The sequence below is a fragment of the Daktulosphaira vitifoliae genome, unplaced genomic scaffold (genome assembly GCF_025091365.1).
Source record: "Daktulosphaira vitifoliae isolate Bord-2020 unplaced genomic scaffold, ASM2509136v1 Scaffold_3, whole genome shotgun sequence".
In the NCBI taxonomy this organism is placed as follows: Eukaryota; Metazoa; Arthropoda; class Insecta; order Hemiptera; family Phylloxeridae; genus Daktulosphaira; species Daktulosphaira vitifoliae.
In genome coordinates, this window is record NW_026099574.1 from 25,647,581 (window position 1) to 25,675,433 (window position 27,853).

The 27,853-nt window shown below is 26.9% G+C and overlaps 1 protein-coding gene across 41 annotated transcripts; it reads right to left on the reverse strand.

Moving 5' to 3' along the window:
• Positions 1–1,575: 1,575 nt before the first annotated feature.
• Positions 1,576–27,080, reverse strand: LOC126901059 (myosin heavy chain, muscle). Of its 41 annotated transcripts, XM_050677240.1 has the most exons (37): positions 26,654–26,983; positions 24,542–24,843; positions 23,912–24,055; positions 22,975–23,131; positions 22,727–22,754; positions 22,536–22,650; positions 22,358–22,450; positions 22,129–22,192; positions 21,954–22,052; positions 20,654–20,757; positions 18,223–18,360; positions 18,039–18,158; positions 17,802–17,951; positions 17,265–17,435; positions 15,761–15,940; positions 15,534–15,693; positions 14,905–14,957; positions 14,158–14,245; positions 13,819–13,936; positions 13,085–13,202; positions 11,387–11,523; positions 11,147–11,273; positions 9,972–10,181; positions 7,665–7,937; positions 7,274–7,576; positions 7,154–7,210; positions 6,547–6,800; positions 5,922–6,000; positions 4,966–5,211; positions 4,688–4,884; positions 4,257–4,606; positions 3,913–4,153; positions 3,372–3,825; positions 3,143–3,310; positions 2,610–3,035; positions 2,277–2,341; positions 1,576–1,981 (listed from the first exon to the last, which is right to left on the reverse strand). In XM_050677240.1, exons 2-36 carry the CDS (start codon positions 24,746–24,748, stop codon positions 2,306–2,308), a joined length of 5,865 nt encoding a protein of 1,954 aa, XP_050533197.1. In that variant the 5' UTR covers positions 24,749–24,843; positions 26,654–26,983; the 3' UTR covers positions 1,576–1,981; positions 2,277–2,305. The 41 variants fall into 41 exon arrangements, with proteins under 41 accessions (XP_050533197.1, XP_050533194.1, XP_050533193.1 ...); XM_050677237.1 differs by lacking the exon at positions 2,277–2,341 and having other exon boundaries at positions 26,959–27,080; XM_050677236.1 differs by lacking the exon at positions 2,277–2,341 and having other exon boundaries at positions 26,860–26,984.
• Between the last annotated feature and the right edge of the window lie 773 nt (positions 27,081–27,853).

Genomic DNA, 27,853 nt, shown 5'->3' on the forward strand with positions numbered 1-27,853 from the left:
TACCCTCATCTCATCGCCAGTCTACGATCCACCCAATCCCAGGTAATCGGTACACCGGTAGGAGGACATATGATTTTTTCGATTGTAATGCTCACATGGCCTCGATTGCAAGAAAAGTGGACTTGAACAAAAAAAATACGAATGAACGAACAAAAGTATCGGAGTACATCAATGGAATCAACTTTTTTTCAAGCCTTGTTATCTATCCAAAATACAAAATGGAGACACCATAAGTGGATGGTTTTTAATACATCAGCAAAATTATGTTTTTCGCAATTATAGTCCAACAAGTGTTTTACTTTAACGAACTATTACGTCGTTATATTTGTTGTCAAAATATATATTTAAGTTTTTGATTAGTTTTTTTGTAAATGACGTCTCATTTACAAAAAAAATGTTTAAACAAGATATTTTAGTATTTAAGAATTCAAACAGATTTTGTTCGATCAATAACATTATATAGGATAATAGGTTAAAAATTACATACATTAAAGAAAATTCAAAAAAACTTTTGACTTTTTGTAAACATAAACGAATGACCATAATTGTAAGGTGAAGAGGGCTAGAAGCTTAGTATTTAGTTTACAATTTAGCCCCTAGAAATTTAGCAATTTTATATGCAATGCCATATAATATTTAAAATATTTTATTTTAGGCTGAAAAATTCCGGTTCTTACAGGTTGCTATTATATTAAATGCAAGTTTGAAATAAAAATTTATGTGTTTATTTAAAAAAAATGCATTTAAAATTATTCTTCTTCGCCCTATCTTGTTTTTGTTTAAATCAATATCAAATCCATTATTTTTTTAAATTATTTATGCGTAAAAGTAAATTTTATGTTAGAGAAAATTTAATTAACTCTGTATAACATAAGTACTAGAGTAGTGAATCAAACCAGTAACAGATTCCGAAGTAATTAAAATTAAATAATATTTTTATAATAATTATTTTCTAAAAAAATATAAATGAGTGCTATTCAATCACTTATTTGAAAAACTATACTACAGTCAAAAATATTCAACGATTAGAAAACAGTAAAAAACTGGTTATAATCTACTATAGGCGAGTTGCATTAAAACTGATTGTTTGACGAAAAAAATATAACTAGCTTAATTATTTTTTAGTTTTAAGTAAGATTTTACAATCGTAGAGTACTTATAAACCCTTTTTAAATTGTGTCAGTATGATAAACATTTAAAAACGTTCTAGGTTCGTGAATGAATAGACTTATAATTTTTATTGGATATAAATTTATATTTATTGTAAATAATAATCTAAGATGACCATCCGACTAATCCAACAATAGTTAATATGACAATAAAATCAAGAGAAGTGAAAAATATAATTTCTGACTATTTTTTAATTACATGTTTTCAAAATAAATTTTAAGGCGGAAATAGTTTAACTACAAACACTACGCATTTATTGAAATAACATACTCTTTTTTATGTTAAGAATACTAATTATACTAATTAGTAGATTTATACTGTACAACCTATAAAAAATAGTAATCTATTAAAAATCAATTAGGAAAAAGATAATTGAAGGTACTAATAAAATATAACATCCATAAATTAATAATTACACAATTAGCATATCTTTATTGGAAACATTAAAGAAGCTGAATTGTACAACGGGGTTAAAATTAATTTTAAATTAAAAGAATTTGTTTTGAATAACACAGTTATCATTATGATAAATAGTCGTTCATATAAATAAAACATTGTTTTACACACTAATAAATACAGACAGGCCGCTTGTGTGTCGCAAATAATTTGTATTGATTTGTTGTAATTAGAACTGTCGTTGATTGGGTGTGTCGTGATGTTTTATGATACATTTAGAATAATATTGTATAATATCGTGTTTTTGAAGGTATATTTAATAAAAGTATTTTTAGAATTCACCATCAGGATGTAGGTCAAATCTAGGTGGGAAGGCAAATCCATCGAATTGTGGTTTGACGGGCGGCCTGTGTCCCTAGAAAATAAGAATAATGATCATTAAAATATTTTCAAAAAATAATGACTTATTAAGTCAATTAATGATTTTAGTTGCAAATTTTTACATGCGTACAGATTTACTAAACACCACAAATATAAGATTATGTTTTTGTAGAAAAGTAAGGTATTTATCATGGTTTAAAATAAGATGAAATTTTTATCTCTAAACAACTAAATGCATGTTAAGGAGAACCAAGTTATATCAGGTATGTGCAACTAATCTGCTAGAAACTATTTGGGTTCATAAATAGTTCATGAACTATAAAACTTACAAATTAATAAATAGATACAATCATAGAAGTTACTCCAATGGCAACACTTTTCTTGGTTTTTGAGGCTGGAATAGTAATTATTCCATTAAATCAATAAACTTAATTTTTGAGTGTAAATAAAATTTTTTATAAAGTGTTTGTTAAAAAATCTATTTGCAAGCTATGTGCATAATAAAATTTTAAAAATTTAATGAATTTATAAAAATTATAATTATTAACTATATTTGAATAAAATGTATTTAATATTTAATTCTGTAATTTTACGTAATTTGCATTTTGCCTCTACTCTATGTAAGCAATAATTAATTAACTAGATAAATTATTTATACTTACAATTGGACTTCCACCTCTTGCGGTGGAACCTGATCTACCCTTTGTTCTAAATTTAGCAATTGCCTGTTCAGCCAGATCAGCCCTCTCTTCAGCTTCTTCCAACTCCTGTTGGGCCTTACGGAATTTAGCCAAGTTAAGTGCAGCAATTTCTTCTGCTTCTTCAATTTGCCTTTTGTATGTTTTGATTTTTTGTTGAAGTTTGTCAACCAAGTCTTGCATACGTTCATGGTTCTTTCTATCTTCATCTCCTTGGAAGCTAAGCTCCTTAATTCTACGTTCTGATTTACGTAAGTTCTTCTGTGCGTCAGCATGTCGGCGTTGTTCGCCGTCTAGTTCATTCTCCAATTCTCGTACTCTTTGTTCGAGTTTCTGAATAGCTTTCTTTCCTCCTTTAAGAGCATTATTTTCGGCTTCGTCCAACCTTACCTGTAAATATTTGAATGAGTTTAAAAATTATATAATATTTATTAATTATTACAAAGATAATATTTTATAATTTTTGTTTTACAAATAAATTAAAAAATTTTACTTACTTGTAATTCTTTAATTTGTGTTTCTAAAGCTTTCCTAAGTTTTTCTTGGGTTTGTGCGTGATCTTGTTCGGCTCTTAATTCATCAGCTAATCTGGCGGCATCAACCATTGCTTTCTTAGCCTTCTCCTCAGAGTTTTTGGCTTCGTTCAAGAGTTCATCCAAATCAGACTATAAAATAAAATAAATAATATTTATTAATTCCATTTTAATCGAAATGGAAGTTCATTACGTGTAAGGTTTGCAATTCTCCTTCCAACTTTCTCTTGGCAGCAGAAATGGATGTTGCTTGAGCAGATAATTCATTGAGTTGTTCATGAGCATCGGCTAATTCTTGTTCAACTTGTCTTCTGCCGCGGTCAGCTTGTTCCAATAATGTTCTTGATTCTTCTACTTCATTTTGTAAAGCGTTGGCTCTCCTTTCGGAAATTCCTAATTGCTCTCTTGCGTCTTCTCTTGCTCTTGATTCTTCTTCAAGAGCAGTTTGAACATCCTTCAATTGTTGTTGATAACGTTTAATATTCTTTTGAGCTTCAGCATTAGCCTTATTAGCATGATCTAAAGCAATTTCAAGTTCATTGATGTCAGCTTCCAACTTCTTTTTCATACGGAGAGCTTCAGCTTTTCCTTTAGCTTCAGCTTCTAAGCTAGCTTGCATTGAATCCAAAGCGCGTTGGTGATTTTTCCTAAATTTCAAATTTAATTTATAATTTTGCATCATATAAATTAATAATTAGTTATCGCAATTCAATGTAATTTAAAAGTTTACTTACCTGGTATTTTCAAATTCTTCTTCTTTTTCTTGGATACGTCTGTCAATTTCTTGTCTTACCTGAGAGAGTTCTAATTGGGCTCTTAATACTTTGTTTTCTTCTTGTTCCAATGCAGCTTCAGCTTCTTCTAATGCAGCTTGGAGTTCGTCTTTTTCAACTTCTAATCGTTTGCGTTGCTTTTCAATTTCATGAATATTCCTTCCACCTTCACCAATTTGGTCTAGAAGATCTTTAACTTCGTCTATTCAAGTAAAAAAAAGTATATAGGTTATTTTAAATAACATTTTTTAATTATTGTCAACTATATAAATAATTAATAATTAATACATTAAAACTATACAAACCAGCTAAGTTTTTATTTTCACGTCTAACGCCTTCCAATTGTTCTTGAGCTTCTTCGTATGCTCCCTTAAGACGGAACAATTCAGTGGAATAATTTCTACATTCTTTTTGGCTAGCATCTAACTCTGCAGCCAAATCATCAACCTTGAGTTTCCATTCTCCAATAATCTTGTCAATAGCTTTAGCTTTCTTTTCAGCAGCGTTAGCAATAGCTGTTGCTCTATCTACTTCAAGTTGTAAATCTTCAACTTCAGTAGCCAAACGTTGTTTCGTTTTTTCTAAAGCTACCACCTTTTGATTGAGAGATTCAATAGTTTCTTCAGCTTCAGCAAGACGAGCTTGAAGTTTACGCCTTAAAAAATGTATAAATTTACAGTAGTTTATAAATAATAATATTTTATTATAATTGAAATAAAACATTTGTTTTAATTACTTGGCTTCTTCTAATTCTTCAACTCTTGCAATACCCTCCGATTCATATTTGGTACGCCACAATTGAACATCAGCATTAGCTTTGCTCAATTGTCTTTGAATATCAGCTTTAGCTTCAGCTTCTTCTTCAAGTTGTTCACGGATATTGTCAATGTCGTGCTCTAAGTTTCTAAATTTGCCCAATAGGGTAGCACGTTCCTAAAAAGAATAATTTAATTGATAAATTATTTATTAAAAAGTATATATATATTAAATTTTGGTTAAGAAAAAAATACTAACTCTTCCTTCTTCGTCGGCCAATCTCTTTGTATCTTCCAATTGAGTAGTAAGAGAAATTTTGATTTTAGCTAATTGAGAAACCTGAGATTCAGCCTCTTCCAATTGTCGGAGTAAATCAGAGTTTTCAATACTCAACTTCTTTTTAGCTGCGTCAAAGTCGTTTAATGTACGGTTAGTCTCATCAAGTTTACCTTGGACTTCATTAAATTGGTGTTGTAATTGCTTAGCAATTTTTTCTGTTTGAGCCTAAAATTATTTTAAAACGTTTAAATTATTCATTACTTATTATATACATATATTTTTTTTTTTTCGTTAATTGAACTATTATAATGTTACAACACAAAACAAAAATAAATATTAGTAAAATAGAACAAACATAACACACTCTAATATATTTATTGTAAGCAGCAATAAAATAACATAAACTAAACAAGAAAACTAATAACATAGGCATAGTATAAAAATATTTATATAGGTTTTGATTATTAGTAACTTTTTTTTTTTTTATAAAAATCTGATCATTTGCATTTAATTAAAAAAGTTATTAGATAATAATAATTTCTATAACCTAAAAACTAATCTATGTCTATGAATTGAATTTTAATTATTTTTTATTGAATTTTATATTTAAATAACACCTTTTTTGTCATCACGTTGACACGTTGTCGACAAAATGAATTCGATCTCTACTGTGGGCGTCGACAACTTGTTAAAAATACATTATTATAAATAAAAAAAGAAAAGTATTTACCATACTTTTAATGTTATATTTTCTAAACGACATTTATAAAATTATAGTATATAATACAACTACTCAATTTCAAAAAACTACCAAATTAATATTTTAAGGAAGATACATGAAGCTTTTAAATAAAATTAATTTTTAAGTAAATGACAATCACAAAAAATGAAATTTTTCCTTTTGAAGCTACATTTTGAGAATTAAACCAACCAACCTTTTCATTAGAAATATGATCTAAGCTTGCTCGTGTATCGTTAAGTTCACATAAGAACTGGCATTTGTCCTTTTCAGCTCTGATAATCAAGACATTGAAGAAATTATAGTTATTGTAAAAATCATGCAATGATATTTTTGACCAAAAGAAATAATCCCTAACAATTAATATCTATACTTCCTAGATTTTAATTTATGTTTTATCACTAGTAATTTCGGTAATGGTAAAAACATGCTGACATAAAAATATATAATTTGGATTGTTTATATCATTATCATTCATGACCATGCGATATTAAACACAAAAAGATAGTTTTCACCTTTTCTCTAGAGATTAAATCAACGGCAGCTCTAGTATTGTTTAAATCATTGGAGAGATAATGTGAATGGTGTTCAGCCCTAATTTAACATATTTTTCTTAATCAACATAATTTTTGAATTTAATACAATCAAATTTCATCATTTAAAAATTCAAAAATGTGTTAAATAAAAGTAAGAATTTCTTCGAGTCCTCTACATTAAATTTTTATAGTGTCAAAATTATAAATTGTACATAAATTTTGTTTCATTAAACTAAAATAAATAGTCTATTAAAAAAATAATAAATAACATAATTTAATACATACTTAGTTTTGAGTTTGTTCAATTGGTCAATTTGGTCTCCCATCTCAGCAACAGCGTCGTTATGCTTCTTACGCAAATTAGCCAATGTAGCTTCATGCTGAATATTGGCTTCCTCTAAGTCACGTCGGAGTTTGCTCATTTCAGCTTCTCGCTTTTTGTTCAACTCAATTTGAGCTGAAGTAGCACCACCAGCTTCTTCAAGACGTTCTCCCAATTCTTCCAGTTCGCGAGCCAAATCAGCACGTTGTTTTTCAGCCTAAATAATTTTTATGCGTTATACTTTCAATTTAATACATTACCTATTCATTGGGAGCATGACCTCTAATCTACCATTGAATATGTCCTTGATTATACTTATTTGAATTAAAGAATTTAACGTTTTTAATAATTACATTAGGTTTTAAAAGTCAGCATTAATTTAAAAATCTTTAATAACATCCTATCATATTTTAATAACAAAATAAATTTATTTTTTATTATACAGAATGTTCAGTAAGTAAGGAAAAAGGTGAATTGTTACAAACAATGAGAACAATATAAACCCGTTTCCCTACTAATTGAATACCCTATATCACTTTTAAATAAAATAAAATTGATGTATTTTATTACCTTGGCACGTGCTTGCCTTTCAGCTTCAACTTCTTCTTCGAGTTCTTCAATTCTCGACTGGAAATATTATTAATAAAATTATGAAATATATTACAAAACAACAATTATTTTTTATTTAACCTGAAGTTCTTTAATTTGTTTTTGTTGTTTTCCAACTAAAGCTTGTTCGTCTTCTAATTTAGCAGTTAAAGAAGCTAACTCCTTATCCTTCCTTTGAATTGTTTGTTCGAGCTCTTTTTTGTTACGCTCAAGGTCGGATACAGCTTCTTGAGTGAGTTTTAGGTCACCTTCAGTTTTTCTTTTACCTTTTTCAATATCACCTCTTAATTTCTTTTCGCGTTCTAATGAGTCTTCAAGCTCATCCAAAGTTTGTTCCAACTTATTCTTAACTTTGTTGAGGTGATTAATTTTATCTTCAGCCGCCTAATAAGATCAGTCCAAAAGATTACATAATTAAATTGCTTATTTTTAAAAATGTGAATTTTTACTCTAATTTTTTTAAATTTTATACCTGTAATTCTTCGGCAGTTTTTTGGGTAGTTTCTGAAGATAATTTCTTTTCTTTATTTAATTTATTGATCAACTCATCTTGATGAGCAATTTCGTCATTTAAGTTACGAATTTGGTGATCCTTTGATGCCTTATCTTGATCTGATTTTTGGATAGCTAATTCCAAATCTTCGACATCTTTCTTGAGGCCTGAATTTTCTTGTTCCAATTTCTTTTTTTGTTGGAAAAGTTGATTGCGGGCATCTTCTTCTTGTGTTAGCCTTTCTTGGCATTCCTATAGGATAAACATAAGATCAAATCAATAATTATAAGTAAGGTAAGTGGTCTAGTACTGAATATCTCCCAACCATCGATATTACTTGAAATATTGAAGCTGTCTAGCATAAAAGTTGAATAATTTTGTTTATTTAGTAATTTGTGATGAATGAGTTTAAAAACACTTATTTTTACATTAAAATATGTTATGAGTAATCAAATTCCATTTAATGAAATGACCTTTTCAATTTTTTTGATCTTAATTTTAATTTAGGTATGTTTTTGTTTAATATCGCTGTAAGTATTAAAATTTAGAAATAGATCAAATTATAATTTAACAATTATTAAATTTATATCCAAATATTAGAAGATAATTCACAATAAAAAATTTGTTATAAAATTTTGATAGTAAGAAGTAAATATCATTTTCACTTTAAAATTAACAAGTATTGCAGTTGTTTTAACTTTTCACTTGTCACTTCTATGTTGCATCTTTTGAATTCAAAGCAACTTGATAAAAAAACGAGTAAGAAAAAAATATCTACTTTTCATATTTATAATCCAAAAATATATTTTTAAACCATTCTCCAGAAAGTTTTTTAATCTTAATTTTGTTTAATTATCTTTTTATTTTGAATTAATTATATCCTATGTGCATTTAAATAAATTAAGTTTTATTTGTACGTCAGAAATTAAAATGATTTATAAATATCATAAGAAGAATTTTGTTAATTTTTATTACGTTTACCTCAGATTCTCGTATAAAATTATTTTTATTAATATTAACTCCTTTTTTATTATATTTTTTAATTGTTGAGTAAATTATTTTATGTACTTAAATTTTGTAAAATTTGTTAAATTTTAAACTTTTAATGTTTATATAAATCGCTTATAAATTTGATAAAAATTAAAAAACATTTTTTCAAAAATATTTTTATTAGTCGAAAATACTTCACTAAATTCTTGATAATGATCAAATACAATAGGCTAATAATGTAGACTAAATTTTAATCACATTTGCTATCTCAGAGATTCAAGAACAGAAATAAACGAGACATTAAATTATATTTTTAAAGTTTGATAAATTCTAAAAGAATCTTATAAATAATGATAAATATCTTAAGTTTTAGACGTATTGATCTATTTCCAGGTACATTAAAAGTAGTTCCATGTTATCATCGCCCCCATGTTACAATTTATTGGTCTATTCTGTGCCAACAAATTCTTTTTGACTTGTTATACGAAACCGTATTATGCCAAAGTCGATGAGATATGATATAACTGTATAATTATCACTGGACTACTATCCTAATCTGGATTATTCATCAGATTTTAAAATAGACCACCCCACCGAGTATTTTAAGGATATTGTTTCATAGTGCTATGATACGTTTAAATATACATTAATTGATAAAAATAATTTTCTATTTTATGTTTTCTGTACATTTAATTTATTAAACGGCAACTACCCAGAACATTATTGGTTGATATTTAAAGAAATATATATTTTACACAATGCATATTAATAATGGCGAGATAATAATGACCTTAACTATCTTACTTCCTACTGAAATATTCAAAGAACTAAATCCGGTAAATCTATGATATCATATAATAAAATTATTTATAAATCTTTAAATTATTTTCTGAAAATAGATAAAATATTATAGTACTTAAATGTTTCTTACATCGTATTTAATTTAAGTCTAAAGCTATAAATTAAGTTAAACTAAATAGTTTTAAAACTAGTAATAGTTAATAGTTCCTTTTATTCAATTGGATTGTGTAGTATAAACGTAAATAAAATTTAAACTTTATTTTTAAGTTTCAATAATAGATTTTCTAGAGAAAATGTTTCACATGAATACGATGTAATATATCTATTCATTAATATTTTTATATGATCAAAAAAAGACCAAATGTCATTGATTTAGGGAAAAAGAAGTTAAAGTTTATTAAAAACAGCCAAGTATATTTGGCTCCATTGTTTTATATAGTACAAAGTACTTATTTAAAATTTATCAAAAGTAAATCAAAGAAATTGTTAACTTACCGCGAGTTGAGAATCCAAGTCGCTTTTTTGTGCCGCCAATTTTGCTGCTCTTTCTTGAAGACTGGATAAACTGCCTTTTTCGTTCTCCACTGATTGAAGTAAATTCTGTTTCTCTGAGAGTAATTTGGCATTAAGAGCCTCCAGTTCTTTACGTAATTTCTCTTCCTTTTCGAAAGCAGCTGTTACCTTTTCTACTTCTTCTTCTAATCTCTGTTTAGACAATTCTAAATTATTTAGTTGCTCCATCGCGGCACTTTGATAGAGAGACTAGTACTCCAGACCACGCGTGTTGAGACTAGATCTTAAACGTTTGCCTCGAGGTCTCAAGAAATATCCTGTGTAGGAGTAATAGTAACGCGAGATTTGGGAGGGGGCCACGATGAGTGCATATTTAGCTATGCAACATTGGTAGTGATATTTATAAAATTATATTTAATATTTTAATAATAGATGATGTGATGAATCTTTTTATTAAAGAAATTAATGGTTATAAAAAATGTATTTTGTAATTAATTATAAAAATATCAGAATATAAAAGTGCTTAGGTCAATGATCACAGTGGTTAAGTTTGAAATTAACAGATAAAGTGGAAAGAAATTTATATTTATTTAATTTAAGAATATATAAACACAGCTGTTTTTATATAATTCTTTGGTGTAAGTTACAAAAATTCAAAAAATAAACAATAAACAATGATAATTGTATCTATTAATAATTTGAAATGTCTCTTACTACAAAAATAATGATGAAGTATTCATTAAAAATAAAATATTTTCATGTGTATGATTTATAAACAATGTCTCATTGATATATCATTATTTATTTATAAGAGCTATGGCTATTTTAAATGAAATTATTAAAAACAAATAAAAATTTTCAGTTGTGATCATTTTACCTCGATAAGTCACTTAATACGAATCGTCATTGGTTTTTTTGAAATGCGTTATATTACTATTGAAATATATTGTTATATGTTTATTAAAGGATTAAGAAATAAACTAATTTCAGTTTTTGGCAATATTTCATAAAACTAGTAAATTAATTAATCTATATTATATCTATTAAGAAAATTTAAAAACTAGAATAACCGAAAAAATATATATATTGGTTAATTTTGGTTTTTAAACTTTATATTATTGTTTTATTGTTAATAATAGTATTTTGTTAATACATACTCTTAAATCTTCTTCAATGTTTTGTACATTCAATAATGGCTTGACACGAGACCACATCTTCCACCATGGCCAAGATCTTAATTTCATATACTTTCTCAAGCTTCTCTGAATAACCAATAGAGCCAATCTACAAAAAAATCGAGAAAAAATTAGTATAAAACAGTATCACACCGATATAATTTTCAATGATTAATGCTTTAATATCGTAAATACTATATTTATCATGTCTTTTTCAATTACCTTTGATCTTGTAATTTCTTGAATTCTTTTCTGGAAATGTATCCACGAATGTATGACTGCAACCATCCAATGATTTTACTAAGACGGTCATCACGTAATTCTTCCATCTGACCCAATACTCCAGCACGGAAGAATACCTATTTGTATAATGAACATCAAACATTTCAAATTAGAAACTATTTAATTATATTTAGTGTAATAATGATTTATAAGTAATGTAATAAGCGTGAATGGAAGCAAATAAAACTTGGAAATTTATAATTTTAAACATGAAAAATGGACTGGTGTAAATAAAAAAAACACGTTTAAGTTTAGTAATTGTTCCAATTAACAAATATTAAGATGATATGTAAAAAAGTTAAATCATAAGAATATTTTTTTCCAAATTTCAGCGTGATTATTAATATGTTGTAACCAAAAAATCAATAATACATTGTGTAAAAGCAAAATTAACTAAAATTATAGGTTAAATTAAAAAAAAATACTTAGTATTTTTATAAATTACATACTCACATAAGAAAATGTTCATGCGTAGCTCAATTTTTTCAAAATAAATTATAAATACATTTTCGATATTTTAAATTATAAATTATTATCATTTTAATACAAATTATTTTTCCAATAATCAATTATTACAACAATATTATGATGAAACGAATGTAAAATGCTTTAAAAATAAAGTTATTGACAATGACCTAAATCAATGTCCATGAAATGAATGATGGCGCATAAATGTTTCTTAACGTGTTAGTCTATTATATTTTCTTCAATGGCGTAATCCTAAAGTTTATTTAATTGATATAAATTTTTAAAAATTATGGAAGTATAAATGCGTAAAATAATAATATTATTAAATATGTTAAATTTTCAGATGAGTTGTAAATATTTATTTTAATTATTCTTATTGTCAATTTTTGTTTTTATAATGACAATGATAATGATTATTTATATGAAATATTTTTATTTATTTATTTATCCTCAATTTAATTATTAAAATTACACCATTGTTAATTTTATGCACCAATGAAATTAGAAAATGAATGTAAACGCCATGTTAACAAAAATTCCGAAAATATACCTTAGTGTGACCCAAACGATATTGTTCAGGGTCAAGTTCAATGCCTTCCAGAATTGTTCTAGATGCTTCGATTGGTGACATAGAGTCTTTCACACCTTTAGGGTACAGTATTTTGTACCTTTGATGGTGAAACACACATTTATTTAGGTAAGCGGTGGAACATGAAAAAACCAAAAAACAAGCAAGGATAAAACAAAACATCGTCTTTCAGTTTTGATGTCAGTAGTTAATTATAAATTTAAGAAATATAAATCTACAAAATAATTTCATACTTTTTAATATCATTTTATCTTATGGATGTTGATATTAATTAATGAAACTTATTGAATACTCAATATCAACATTGGGTAAATATATAAGCTGGCTGCTCATGCTAAATCTAATCTAATATTAGTAAAACATTGGCGAGCGTCATTGAAGTAGTTAATATGCCTTATGCCTTTTGTATACATTTTTTTGCGCATAAATAAAATTCAGTCTTTAAAATATATTATCTAGCGAAAAATATCGGCAATGATTTGAGATCACTTTTTAAGTAAAATGCAAATAATATTAAGCAATTTGAAAAATATGAGAATACTGCACGCAAAATATTTCCTATTCTTTTATTTAAAACATGCCTTAGTATGGCCGAGTCTGAATTTATCAGTATCCAACCCAACGGTTTCCAAAATGATAGCAGCGCATTTCTTCGGATCAGATTCATTTTCAACTGCAGCTGGCGCTAATATCTTGTATCTATTATTTTGAAAATTTATTTGAATGGAATTTTAAGCAAAAACAGAATATAATGTAGTACTCAAGTTTAAGTACTATGCTATTTTTCTTAAACTACACTGACGCTGTAAAATTAAACTAAAGGTTTCTAGGTAGGAGTGGTTGCAATACATGTGAATTGTTAAATAATATGAATAGGATTTACTTATGTAAGAGTAGCACAAATTATTGGGTTTAACAGAGGTATACAATTTTTTAAATAAGAACATGCCTTTGTATGGCCAATACGATAACTTTCTGGATCTAACTGAACTTCTTGAAGACATTTTGATGCTGCTATTTTAGGATCAGACTCAGCTGCCATAGTTGCTGGAGCTAATATCATGTATCTTTTTCCATTAGGAAAAAAATTAACGCAATAAATAAAAAAATAATATTGCAAAATTATGTAATAAATTTTATGAAGAAAATGTTCATCCATAAAAAAGGGTATACATTCAGTATATAAATATTTTAATAAAAATACAATTGAATTTTTCATAAAATTATTATTTAGGTTTCATAATTAATATTCGTTTAATTACATATTTTTATATGAAATTTATTATATTATACTTAATAAATAATTGATTCTTACCGCATTTTGAAGTCAGGATATACCATTCTGTTGGGGAAACCTTTACGACAAATACGGATACCTTCAAGCACACCGTTACATGTCAACTGATGCATGACCAAATGAGAATCAATTACACCTTAATATGAAAACTTGTTTTATATTTTATTACTTTAGTTTAATATATAATTGATAAGCAAATTTCAAAAAAAAATTTGAGGTTTATTAGATAATTTTTTCTTTGTAAATGTCTTTAACGGGCAAATTTTCAAATTTTTCGTGTTGCCCCTTATAGTGAAATTTAATAAACTAGGAAAAAGTATAATCTAAATGATTTTTAATTCGAATAAATCGACTTACCAGGTTGTTTCAATTCATTGGGAATGATACAACGTACAAAATGAGGTTGAGTACTCTTCAAAGTTGTCATCAAATTGTTCAATTGTTCCTAAAATGGGCAACACAAAATTATAATAATTAATTTCTTTTTTAATAAAATTTCATTATTTAGTTGTACAAGACAAAAACAAATTATACACAAAATATTATAGTACATTTATTCAAATTAAGTGTTTAGGTTTTATTTTAAAATAACATGAAAAGCAAACGGTCACATCATTTTCTTAAATCAATTCTAATTTAAAGTAAAAATATTAACAAAATATAAAATCATAGAAATGTTAGGATGCAAATCAATTTTGTTAAATGAAGTAGTTAAATCATTTTTCAGTTTAATTTTACACTACACTACTCTAATATTTTACATAAGATATTTATACAATTTTTTAGTTTTATATAACATCTATATTCCGTTTTTTACGGGTTTCCAGGCCTTTTTATTAGGTAGGTACTAAATAACAAGTGTCGGGTATACATCTAGTAAAGGTATATCCATTGACAATTGATAGTTGGTAGTAATTATTTCTATATATTTTATACATTCAAGTATAGGTAAAAATCAAACATAATTGCCAAATTTGTAGAGTTTATTTTGTGTCCTTTTCAAAACAACTCATTTCATTTGCATGATTTTTTCAAAATTGGCATTTCATTAAAATACAAATATCAAAACTATAAGATGGTATGGCTAGTCTACAAATTATATACCTTATAGGAAGATGATACAGTGGCGAAACCACCACCTTTCTTGCCACGACCTCCTGAATATTTTTAAAAAATTGTATGAAATTAAACGAGTTGATACTAACAAATCATTATAAATACAATAATTAGATTTTATTCAAATTATTTTCTTCGAAGAAATATTCTTTGAGTAGATTCGTGTGTGTATTGTTTTGTGTTAATATGACGATACAACAAAATAATAAAGTATAAAAAAAGAGTGATTGTTTAAGTAATATGTCATTACAAAGCAGTTTCACATAAAAGAATTATTTGTAAAATTTGTTTTTATAAAATTACCCTGTGTAATGTTGAAACTGTCATGAAACCTGAACCCTTAACTCGTTTACCACCTATTCCATTAAATATTATTAATAAAAACAAAATGCAAGTAAAATTTTCAATATTAAGCCATAAGTATAGCCAATAGATAAATTTAAAGTATATTAGTCATTTATTTAATTAATTCTTACAAACTGATTATAAACTATCATAAAAATATATTTTTAAAGTGTTTCCTGTATCTTAATGATTATGCACATATAATAGATTAATTATCGTGAATTTTTTTAATTTTGTTTTATTGAGTGAATATTATAGACAGATTATTTTACCTTTGCCACCGCCGGCACCAGCGTCACCACCAGACTGACCTGGATGATCAGCGAATATCTCAACCAGAAGTTTGTTAGATCCCTTTTTGAATTGATCTACTACAGTATCATTCAATGGATCTTTGTTCTTTTCTAACCAACCAGTAATGTTGTATGATACCTAAGAAATATATTTATAATAATATACTAAACATAACTAATATTTATTTATCTATTAGGTTACTTACAACACCAGCATAATGAGCAAGAGCGAAGTGGGCTGCTTGGCAACCAGGTTTTGGTGGAGCAGGTTTTCTAAAGTTGGGTGATTTACCTAAATGATTAGTGTTTAATTTTTCTTCGAATGTCTTATCAGTAGCTTTTGGGAACATAGATTCTTCTTCAAGAATGGATAGGATACCCATTGGCTAGAAAAATTAAATAATAATAATTATTATTTATTTTGATCATATTATTTGTTTAAAGCATTTTCAAACACATTTAAATGTAAAAACCAATTGAAATTTTTTTATTAAAGTATTTAATAAAACATATATGCTGAAAATAAAAAAGTATGATTTTTATCTATTTAAATGTGCTTTAAAATGTTTTTTAATCCAATAAAAAAATGCACGAGTCTTATTTGTACAATATTTGGGAAAACACCATGCAAAAATTCTATGCTACAAAGTATTCTTTTAACTACAGGTGACCAGAATGTCATTGTTTCTGGTTTAAATAAAAAATATACCTACTATTTTTTTCTTTCAGCCCAATCATTAATTTCCTATTGATACTTTAATACTTTGCATTTTATATGATTTGACAGATATTGTCAAAATTATTATTTTTTTCATACAAACCTTTTCAATAAGATCAATACATTGTTGTAAGTCCATGCCAAAATCAATAAAGGTCCATTCGATACCTTCACGTTTGTATTCTTCTTGTTCTAATACAAACATGTGGTGATTGAAGAATTGTTGTAATTTTTCGTTGGTGAAGTTAATGCAAAGTTGTTCGAAACCATTGAACTATTCAGCACAAACGAAAAGGAAACAAGCAATAAAGTTAGCATGCATAGATAACATAAATAAACAAACAAAAACTGAAATATCTAATATTTTAATTAATCAATAACTACTGATAAACGGCGTGTTTTTTATTACACGTTTGAAAAACCTAATACATTATTCTTTTCCTCATTAGTCAAATGGAGGATCGATCCCGAAATCATAAAATTTTATAGCTTTGAAAATCAGCCGCCTGTTTTAGGTTGTGTTACCTTTTCAATTAACTCAATACAGGCAGCTAAATCCATTCCGAAATCAATAAAAGCCCATTCAATACCCTCACGTTGGTACTCTTCTTGTTCGAGTACGAACATGTGATGGTTGAAAAACTGTTGTAGCTTTTCGTTGGTGAAGTTGATACAAAGTTGCTCGAACCCGTTGTACTTTAAATTAAGTATCAACATCATTAGATTCAATGGGAAAACAAGACTAGGTCTACTTATTATTTGGTGAATAATTTAAATGAAATACATAAAATTATAAATTTGGGTAAAGTATTTAAAATACTGATAGAATTGAAGGGACATAACGCGAAAAAAGCATACCTATTATATATATAAAAAAACAAATAACTATGGTTAAAATGGTACAAACGTGTAAGTATAGGAACATTTCTTCATTCGGGAAGGAAAATATAAAATAGAGTCATCGCATTCGATATCATCATTTCATCAAGTACCTTTTCAATTAAGTCGATACAAGCTAAGAGATCCATTCCGAAATCAATGAAAGCCCAATTTATACCCTCTTTTTTATATTCCTCTTGTTCTAATACAAACATGTGATGGTTGAAGAACTGTTGAAGTCTCTCGTTAGTGAAGTTAATACACAGTTGCTCGAAACCATTATACTGCGATGATTGAATGTGAGTACGAATAAAACAGGTATTTTTTTAAGATATTTTAGGGTCAATTGATTACTTGAAACTTTTTTTTAAAAAATGGAAGAAAATTATAAATTAAATAATATGGTTAAAGAATAGAAGTTAGAAAAATTTATTGTACAAATTTTAACAAAATAAAATATGGATTATTTTATGATGAAATATTTTATACAGAATACCACCTTCAATAACCTTAGAAATCTGGAAATATTTTATTTGAAAAATAGTAATGACTTAATAAAATTTATAGTTCAACAAAATTATTATTTTTAATTAATTATTATAATTTAATTCATTATTATCAAATAATTATTACTGCTTAAGAATACTCACGTCGAAAATTTCAAAACCAGCAATATCCAATACACCAATAAAGTGTTGACGTTTTTGTTGTGTATCCAGAGTTTCGTTACATTTTTTTACTAAAAATTTGAAAAGTCTGTCAAACATACCTTTCGACATAGCACCAACAGAGTAAGCAACCTAAAATACCATAAAATCGAATGTTTAACAAGATATTTGATTATTAGAAATTAATTAATAATAGCTATCATTAATAAATTGAATTACCTGATCCTTATTACGACCTTGTGTTACGAACTCATTTCCTACTTTAATTCTTGGCTTCAATAAATTTTTGTATAAATCGTCACAATCAACACCCAATAATTTTGCAACTCGAGCACCTTCCTGTAATTAATTAAAATTAGTAAAGATGACCTTTAGTATTATTTTGTGTATTTTGAATTCTCACCTCAGTACCGTCAGCTTCAGCTTGTTCTTCACGACCACGTTGTTTGAATTTCATTCCACCCATGTGCATAACAGCAGCAGTGATTTTATAAATATCATTCTTTTCTTCTTGGGTAAATCCGAGAACATCAAAGGCTTGCTGTTTTTACACGAAACATTTAATTAGTTTAACAAAGAAGAGATCAAAATTAGAGTTTTAATTTTAAATTCAAGAAAAAATTAATTATTTATTCATAATAAGTTAAATTTTATTGGTATAATTGAAAATTAAGTAAGTATTAAAATTTTATATATGTAAAAAATTCATCATAAAATAATAGAAATTAAATTAAAAATTATAAAAAAATAAAGGATTATTAGTTGGAATTTTATCAAAAAGCAATACAAGCAATAATATAAAAATACTATTTCACATAAAGCAAAAAACAAAGAAAAAGCAATAAGACGCAGAAAAAAAAACAAAACATGTACTTAATTTCAACTTACAACGTTATAAAAATCTTAAAACTTTTTAAAGGTAATACCAAATAATCGATATAAATTATTTATAAGTATTATGTAAATATAATGCATGGCTATAATTTTACAATCATTAAAAAAATATTTATAGTATTGAAAATTATCTTTTGATTATACATCATTGCTTCAAATTATTTTGAATTCTAGAAATGGCTTCCGATTTCAATATTTTTACAGAACAATAGGTTTAATTACTATTTTTATTTTTAATTTATAATGATAAACACTGTACAAAAATTGACTTACATCAGTAAGTTGAAATTCTTCTCCATCATCCATACCAGGAATTGTAATTTTTCCTTGAGATACCGTATAGTAATCATAGATGTTGTCAGTTAACATACACATGTCTGCCAAAGCAAGCAATTATATGGAAGCTCGTTAAAAAAATTAACTAAATATTTCGTATTTGAAACAAATTATTAGTTTTACTAACAAAAATGCAAACAAAAATTATTGAAATTCTATTATCTTCAAATGAATATCAGATATATTCATCTATTAATATTACAAAAATTAAAAAGTGTAGTAAATTAATGATAAGACGCTCATTTTCTCAGTAACCATTAAATATCTTCAATTTTATCCAAGAAACAATTGTTTGATTTAAAAAAATGTATTTATTATGTAGTTAAATAATTTAAATTAATAATTTAAATAAATAATTTAGGAATAAAAAAACCTTACTTTCTTGAATTGGTAACGTTTATTTTTAGTTTCATTATATGATAAAAAAAAATGTTGATCTTATAATTTTTTAATTTAATCAACTTTTCGCATTTTAAAATTGTTTAAATATATGGATTTAAAATAGACATTTATAATTATTTTGGTTTTTCATAATATCAGATGCATCAATAGTATGTTTCAATGGGCCATAAATTATTATTGGTAATAATTGTGAATAAAAAATTATTTTTGTGAAATCTCGATGAGATGACGACTATTGTATGCTAAGCAGCAAATTATAAACAGAAAATTGGGCAGAAATTGCTAAACTTTAACAAGCAGTAACTAATGAACGGTTCATAGAATAAAAAATATCATAAATATAAAATTGTTTGAATTTTTTTTAAGATGTTATAATCCAAAAAGGATGAAAAATAAATTTTTACTACATATTATAGTAGAGTTTTTTGAAACATGTTTTCTTTTACGAAAATTTTATAGTGGTTTATAAGAAAATGAGTGTCTTATCCTTAACAGATCATTCTGAATGCCTAATGAAAATTAATTGTATAAATAGATACCACAATAGAATTTTTAATAATTTACTATAAGCATATTTATCAACACAACAGCAGCTACGTTTCAAAAATCTCAACGCAATTAAAAAAACTAGTAAAAGTAAGTATGCCATAATTTTTAAGTTAAAAATATAAATATAATAAAATCCTTCTATATTCTTTCAAGAAATAGATACCTGGTCAATAATTTAACTCACAGTGCATTTCAGTAACTTTGCTCTAATACTCTAGAACTCTATTTATTATAAAATTTTATGAGTAATTTAATAAATATTTGGTTCTACCTAACAACATTATACTTAACGTCAATTAAATCTATTGAGCATCATTATTTTGAAGTTTCAAATTTTAACCAAACAAATGAAATAGTAGTCTCCGATACAGTTATTTAATTATTTCTGCGTGCAGGTGATATAAAATAATTTTTATCACAACATTTAACAAATACAATACAAACAAATATTTTAATTGATATCAAATTTACAGTGAAGTTAATATTTCAATATTTTAATGTTTAAAAAGAAATAACTTTTGTAGTAAAGTGAATATAGCCAATCATTGCATTATTTTTCACACGCAACAATAAAGCTGTTTGCTATTCAAAATTTCAGATACAATATAAGGATTTAACTTATAGGAATCATTTACGAGTTGGGATAAACTTACATCAGTAATTCTGAATTCCTCTCCATCATCTACACCAGGTATACTAGTCTTTCCTTGGCTGACAAAGTGATAATCGTTTATATTGTTGGACAGGAGGCACAATTCTGGTTAAAAAAAACAAACCCTATTTGTCATGCATTGGGTTTAACGAGCAAAATTTATAAAACTAATAAAATTAATTAATCAATCAAAACATGTATGAATATTCCTATGGTGTTTTACTACAACTAGAAACTACTTAAATGATATTTAGGGTATTCAATAAGTAAGGAAACAGGTTTCCATTGTTCTCATAATTTGTAACAATTGACCTGTTTCCTTACTTTTTGAACACCTGTATACCTCAAAAGTCTAAAATTTTGTAATAAACTTACACATTTTATAATCAGACTTTTGGGCTAACATAATATGAACATGCAAATGATATAATATGTTACGCAATAAAACTTTTGGAAAGATTTACGTCAACGTATAATAGTCATAATGTACGAGTATTTTTCTTTCAATAAAAGGATTTAGATTTTTTCTTCTTACTAAAATTATGTTCATGTACATTATGGTAAGGTTGATAAAAACTCTAAATTCAATACTTTATGTTATACGACTATCAATCTACAATACCAAACAACCCAAATATAGTTTATATACACTATACATTTATAATTCAATCTACTCATTGACAATCTAAAGACTCAGCCAGATGTCAATATAATAAATATAATATTTTACACACTACCGCAATACTAGTGTTTTTGCCTGTACAACAAGTATCAGGTCTCATTTCTATAGCTAATGGTATATTTATTTACGTTCGAGTAATATAAATCAAATAAAAAATAAAATCATCTAAACTAACTAAAATTGTTTGCTTAATAGCGGGTATACGAAAGGGAATATTTGGAAAAGGAAAATTTTGTGAAAGTTTTTAAAAGACCGATTATTAATTCTTACGTCGGTCAATGAAAATTCTTCTCCGTCATCCATACCAGGAATAGTAGTTTTCCCCTGAGACACGTAGTAATAGTCTTGGATATTTTCACTCAGCATGCACAGTTCTGTGGTTAACAACCAATTAGTTATTCGGGTTCAAAAATATTAATATCTTCGTTGACCACAATTTCATTTATAAACAATCGCGTTTAAATTTATAAAACCTAAAATCTCTTATGGATTCGCACTTACCTATTCGCTTATAGGTATTGTATAATGTATAAAAATTACTTCATTTTGTTTAAATTTATCATTAACTTAATTTATAAATGTATTTTCTATCGAATAAATTTGATTGAATATAATTTACCTTTTACGCCTTTCACTGAACCAGACATGATTTGGTAGAAAATGTGGTATGATCTTTCAAGTGCTTGTTGGGAGATGACACGAGCTTTTTCTAATAAATCTTAAAAAATTAAATAAATATATTAGTAGAAAAGTTCTTTATTTTTAATTTTTCCGAAAAATTCGTTTTCACTTACAAGTTTCGATATCAGCTCCTGCTAATTTTCCTGAAGGTCCAAAATGAATACGGATGAATTTACCCTAAAATGAATGAAATAAAATGTTTAATTCTTCGGTTATTTTCTTAATCATGCTATTTAATTCAATAACAAAAATTAATTAAAAATTAACTAACTTCAAAGTTTGATAAAACTTTTATTATTATCGTTTTTTAAATTTTCTTTTATAATAAAATATAATACTTACGAAACGTGAAGAATTATCGTTACGGACTGTCTTAGCGTTACCAAAAGCTTCCAATACCGGGTTAGTTTGGACGACTTGATCTTCCAAAGAACCCTATCCACAAATTAATACAATTGGATTATAATATAATACATTTTTGGGGGGGGGAGGTGAAATAGTAACAATTCTTTTTATTTACCTTCTTTTTAGAAGCTCCAGAAGCTTCATCCTCTTTTTTGGTGCTGGCTCCTACAGTTGCGAAGTATGCAATTACCTTCTTTGTATTTTCAGTTTTACCCGCACCAGATTCTCCGCTATTTAAAAAAAACATATTAATAGACATATTTTTATTAACTTTAATTATTGGCAAAATAATTTTAAATTACTTACGTAATCAACATAGATTGATTTTCTTTGTCTGTAATAAAACAAATAGAAATAATAAAAATAGCTTTTTAACTCTTTAACTAAGGAATATATTTTATATTACAGAAAATAAAACTTCTCAATATATTGCTTGTTTATTTTTTATGATCATTAAAAAAAATTTGTTGATGTATTTCAACACATTTTATTTGATATAAAACATATCATAATGACGTGTTTATTTTCTTATAAGTTTTTGCAAAATAACTTACTTGTAAGCATGTTAACGTATGCACCGTCAGAAATAGCAAAAATATGAGGTGGAACTTCGTTTCTTCTTTTGCCTCTGTACAATTTGGCACATCGATTTGTATACACGGGGAATCTTTTGTAAGGATTGATAGCAACACAGAACAAACCAGAATAAGTCTAATAATAAAATAAAAAGAATATTTATACTTCTAATATAATATCTTAGTAAAATATTTCAAATTTCTATAATACTAAAATACATATACATAATTTTCACATAATTATTGTAATAAATTCATTAAAATATGTGCGAACTACGTTTGGTAAAATAAAACACAATATACCAGTAAAAAAAAATCTACTCTAAATAAAATAAAATTCTAAAACTATTTAAAAATCATTAATGTTTTTACACATAAAATAAGGTAATTGATCAAATTAATTTTTGCGTGCAGGTGTTGTTCTCTTGAACAGGGTTCACCTTTTGCTGTCGGTTTTATGTCCTTTTTTGTCCGACAGCTTAAAAAAAAGCAAAACACTCATAGGATTGTAGGTAAAAGATTGAAATAAAATACAAGGAGATCATTTATATTTTTTTCTAAAAAGAGGATTTGGTATTAATAAAAGAGTATTTTTTTTAACATCTGTTTTTATTATGTTTAATTTGTTTAATTAAAAGATGTCCCATAAATGGAAAATTTTCGTTCGTACATTTATTTATAATATTAATGAATACGAATGAAAAAAATTAAATACATCTTTTGATTTATTTTCGTGTCATGATAGAAATAATGTGTAAGCATATGTAAAATGCTTAGTTTCAAAAGCAAATTTGGGTAATGTAATAAGTGTAAAGGTAGGTTTTGTAGGAATTACGTAAACAGTAACTTCAAAGGTCGGGCTGAACACCAAAAGCACCAAAAACACGTTGCCTTCACGTCTCGGCCTAACACTTACGTAAATGAGTTTATGGTAATATCTTTGTTTCAAGTTATATAATACGGACGCGTCGTTCAAATAAGTTAAGTTGGACATGTCCTCGCATTTTTCGAATTTTGGCGGGTTTACTTGTCCTACTTGTTCCTTTTTGAAATCTTTCACCTGATATACCATAGAATATATAGATTAGTATACTTAGAATAGTTACTCACGTAAATCAATTTGCTGTAGTATCGCTGCCGCAAGTTGTGCAATACGCTGGCGTCGTTTAGGTAAGTCAAATCAGCCATGTCTTCAGTTTTCTCGAATTTCGGTGGATTTACCGGGCACACGAGTTCTTTTTTAAATGTTTTTTCCTAACCAGCCATAAATATTATGTACAACATTAAACATTACAAAAAATTCAATTTTGTATTTTCACGTACTAACTTACCATCAATAAAATTTGAAATTATTTTTTCATTATTTTATTGAAAATTAAAAAATAATGATTAATAAACCATATGACTTTTTTAAATGTACTAAATTCGAATAAAAAATATCGAAGTACTATAATCAAAAAGAACTTTAATGAATTAAGAGTAATTAAACTCGTTAAAAGTGATTTAAATGCATGGAATACTACATGATTATGAAATGATAAATTACCTCTCCATTGGGCAGGGCGACAGTAACTAATTCACCCTTTGTACCACGGATTTCACCTTGAACGAAACCATCTTCTTCGTCTGGTACCCAACAAGCTTTCTTCGCATCGTAGGGTTTGGTTTGATCGATTCTCTTCTGTTCGAGAGAAACGAACAAGTATGGGGTTGGATCTGGATCCTCTCCTTCTTGTTTGACTACACGCGGCATTATTGTTGTTTAATAAACGGAAAAAATTCTACTAAATACGTTTTGCTCAGCTAAACGTCACGCACCCCTCTCAAATGGTGATGTTTGCGACACACCTAGAAATTCATCGATTGTTAGATTTGACGCTTGGATAAAAAATAGTAGTATTGCTGGCTCTTAAATCTCATTATATTAAAAATTATTGTTGAATTAATATTAGTAATGATATTGAATTGTTTGAAAATAAAGTAAATTGGTATCATTTAAAAATATATTAAAACCGATGAAAGTAAATATTACTACATTATCACTTAGTCGCCTTATAATAACTTCAAAGAAAATTTATCGTTGGGATTTCAGTTCCAGCAAAACCGCCAGACATCTGATAATTAACCGTATAGTTTAAAAATAAAACATAAGCCTATAAGCTTAGTGTTAAGTGTCACGCGATTTTTTTTCTACGAAAAGCGTTTTATTGCATATTTTAGGTGCCTGGAGCTGTGTGTATAATTAGAAAGCAAATCTCGAGCCAAATAATGCAAACTCGACGGCCGGACACTGTAGACCAAAATAGACTGAACGGAAGCAAAAGGCTTTAAGATCATTTAATTTCAATACATTTTTATCAAAAAACAATAGCAAATTTTAACATTTTATGCCACAACTTATTTTGTTTTAAAATAATTTATAGTTTTCAATTGCATTGTAAAAAACAAATGAAAAATATTTTATTTTAAACAGCAAATCTTTAAAATATTTTCCCCGAAAATATTCAATGTTGTACTCGTAAATTTATAAGAATAACTTAAAATTTGGTAATATTTACTCTTCTTGTTTATAATTATAATTTAAAAGTTTTTATAGTACTTATATTAAATACAAATTAATAAATCGATAAAACATTAATGAAAATCTTTGTTTTTTATTGAAATTCAAATGAATATTAAATTTATTATATGCTAAAATTAACTTGATGGTAATTTTTGAAGAAATATTTAATCATCGATGTTAGTCAAAATTGAAGTTCTATGTAAACGGTAAAATAATAAAATAAGTATTTAACTTAAGTTAATAAATAATTCAAAGTTCCAGATAGAGAGAAGAGTCCATATATGACTTTCTACTTTAATCCACTGCTGGTGACCTAAGCTACTAAAAATTAGGAATGATTTTTAGTCGAAAACTAAATTTATTGTGTTTTTCAAGACTAATGACATTTAAAAGCTTTGCTTAAATAAAGCTTCACATAGAAATGTAATAAAATTATTCTAGCATAGAAGATTTTTGATAAACAAAGACAAACATTTTAAAATCTTCATAATAAAATTCACATATATTAATGTACTAACAAAATTGAGATTTGAAAATAAAATTATCACACCATTTACTAATATGATTCTGTAAAAAAAAAATACCTATTTAAAAATTGCGAAGAAAATACCTCCGATATAAAATGTAGTAAAATGTTTTAATTTAAAACTATTTGTTAGAATTCTGGCAAGTATTATTCAAGTAATACAAGCTTTGGTAGTAATATATTGAAATTTGGATGACATCCAGAAAAACAAAGAAATATGAAACGATGCGGCCTACATTTGAAGAGACGATAAACGAACTGAAAAAGGAATAATAACACGATGTTTTATTTTTAGACACAATCATATATAATAATTGTTGATGAATGAATAATAGTGAAAACACTTGGCCCGTGGTTCCCCAGAAGTGGAAATACAAAATAGTCTAATGTGTATAAAATGATATGCTTTGTATGTATATAAAGCATTTAATTTTGTACAAATAGCATAATTAAAAGAAAAAATTTTATTCAGAAAACTTAATACAATTATCGAAAAGTTACATATATAGAAAATGGTACCGTTATTCTTAGACCTGGGAAAGGGAAACACACAAATTATTAAATTATACCACAACTCAAGAAGCACGTCCGCTGATGTTAATTTTTGAAGCACACTACACAACAACGGTTTTACTAAATTTTTTCGCACAATAAAAAATACAAATTAAGGCAAAAGCAATTAGAAAAGCCGAGACGAATTCACGTTACGCACACTTTACCGGCGTTTTGTTAACCGCGTTTACTTAAAACGAATAAAAGATTCGCCGAAACACACCTCAACGAGCAATAAAAAATAATGTATCACAACAATTGTCACATAAACCACTCTTACAAATAAAACACAACAGTTGTCCGAGTTGTGGTAGATACCTACTCGGTGGATCAGACCTAGAATGAATGGAACTATACCGTTGATGTTAGCATTTGAAAACCCGTCGATGCCCAGTACCCCCACCACCAAAGCTCTCTATTGGTAGCCGCGATTTTTGGTCGTATCCTTGGGTGTTTTTTCTATTTCGGTAGCACAGTCCGCGGGCGGCTAGCTGCAACGCGATCCTGGTGCTCATGATGAACTCCATGATTGGTCAAATGTGGTACGGTGCAAGCACGTCGCCCCGCTTTACGTCCCTCCGCACCATTCCTCGTCCCGGCACGCGGCCTGCAGGGTCCATTTTTAGAAGGACCGCCATAGTAGCACTCGCGAATCGCCGACGATCCGTCACAGTGACGATGACGGTAACAACTCAAAACGTTTGGACTACAAAAGGGCTTGACATTCATTCACCTATTCTATACAATTACAATTTTAGTAATAATTTTTTCTGTCATTGGCTAGCTGTGACTGCATTTTTTTCCATTAAATTTTTTCTTAAGTTTCGATTAAAAATATAATTTGGCAAAATAGAATATATCTATGAATATTTAATACTCTATTAGATGTAACTTTTATTAAAGTCTGGATTTATATGTAACTCATTTGTAAAATTTTTAAAAATAATTTTTAACTAATCTATGTCAGTAAAATTTTAATTTACGTATATAAAAAAACGTAGAAAAATAAGTTCATTTTAAGGGTGATTTTGTGCACTAAACTAGTTTTAAACTAAACAAAACGAATTTGCGTCAAATGTTGTTGTGTAATTGTTAAAATCAGATATGTGTTTAAGGAAGGACACGAGAGGCAAAGATTTTTTTGATTAAACCTCATTCAAACATTTTTGTTTCAAAAGTCCCTTTAAAAAATTTCCTATAAGCGCTATTGGAATATT

Coding starts and splice junctions, on each gene's coding strand:
- LOC126901059 (XM_050677237.1), bottom strand. CDS start 24,748: ATGCCGCGTGTAGTCAAACAAGAAGGAGAGGATCCAGATCCAACCCCA. Junction 15,941..17,264: donor GTATCGACTTAATTGAAAAG/GTACTTGATGAA, acceptor TAATTTTTCTAG/CCAATGGGTATCCTATCCAT. Junction 15,694..15,760: donor TTGCTCATTATGCTGGTGTT/GTAAGTAACCTA, acceptor TATATTTCTTAG/GTATCATACAACATTACTGG.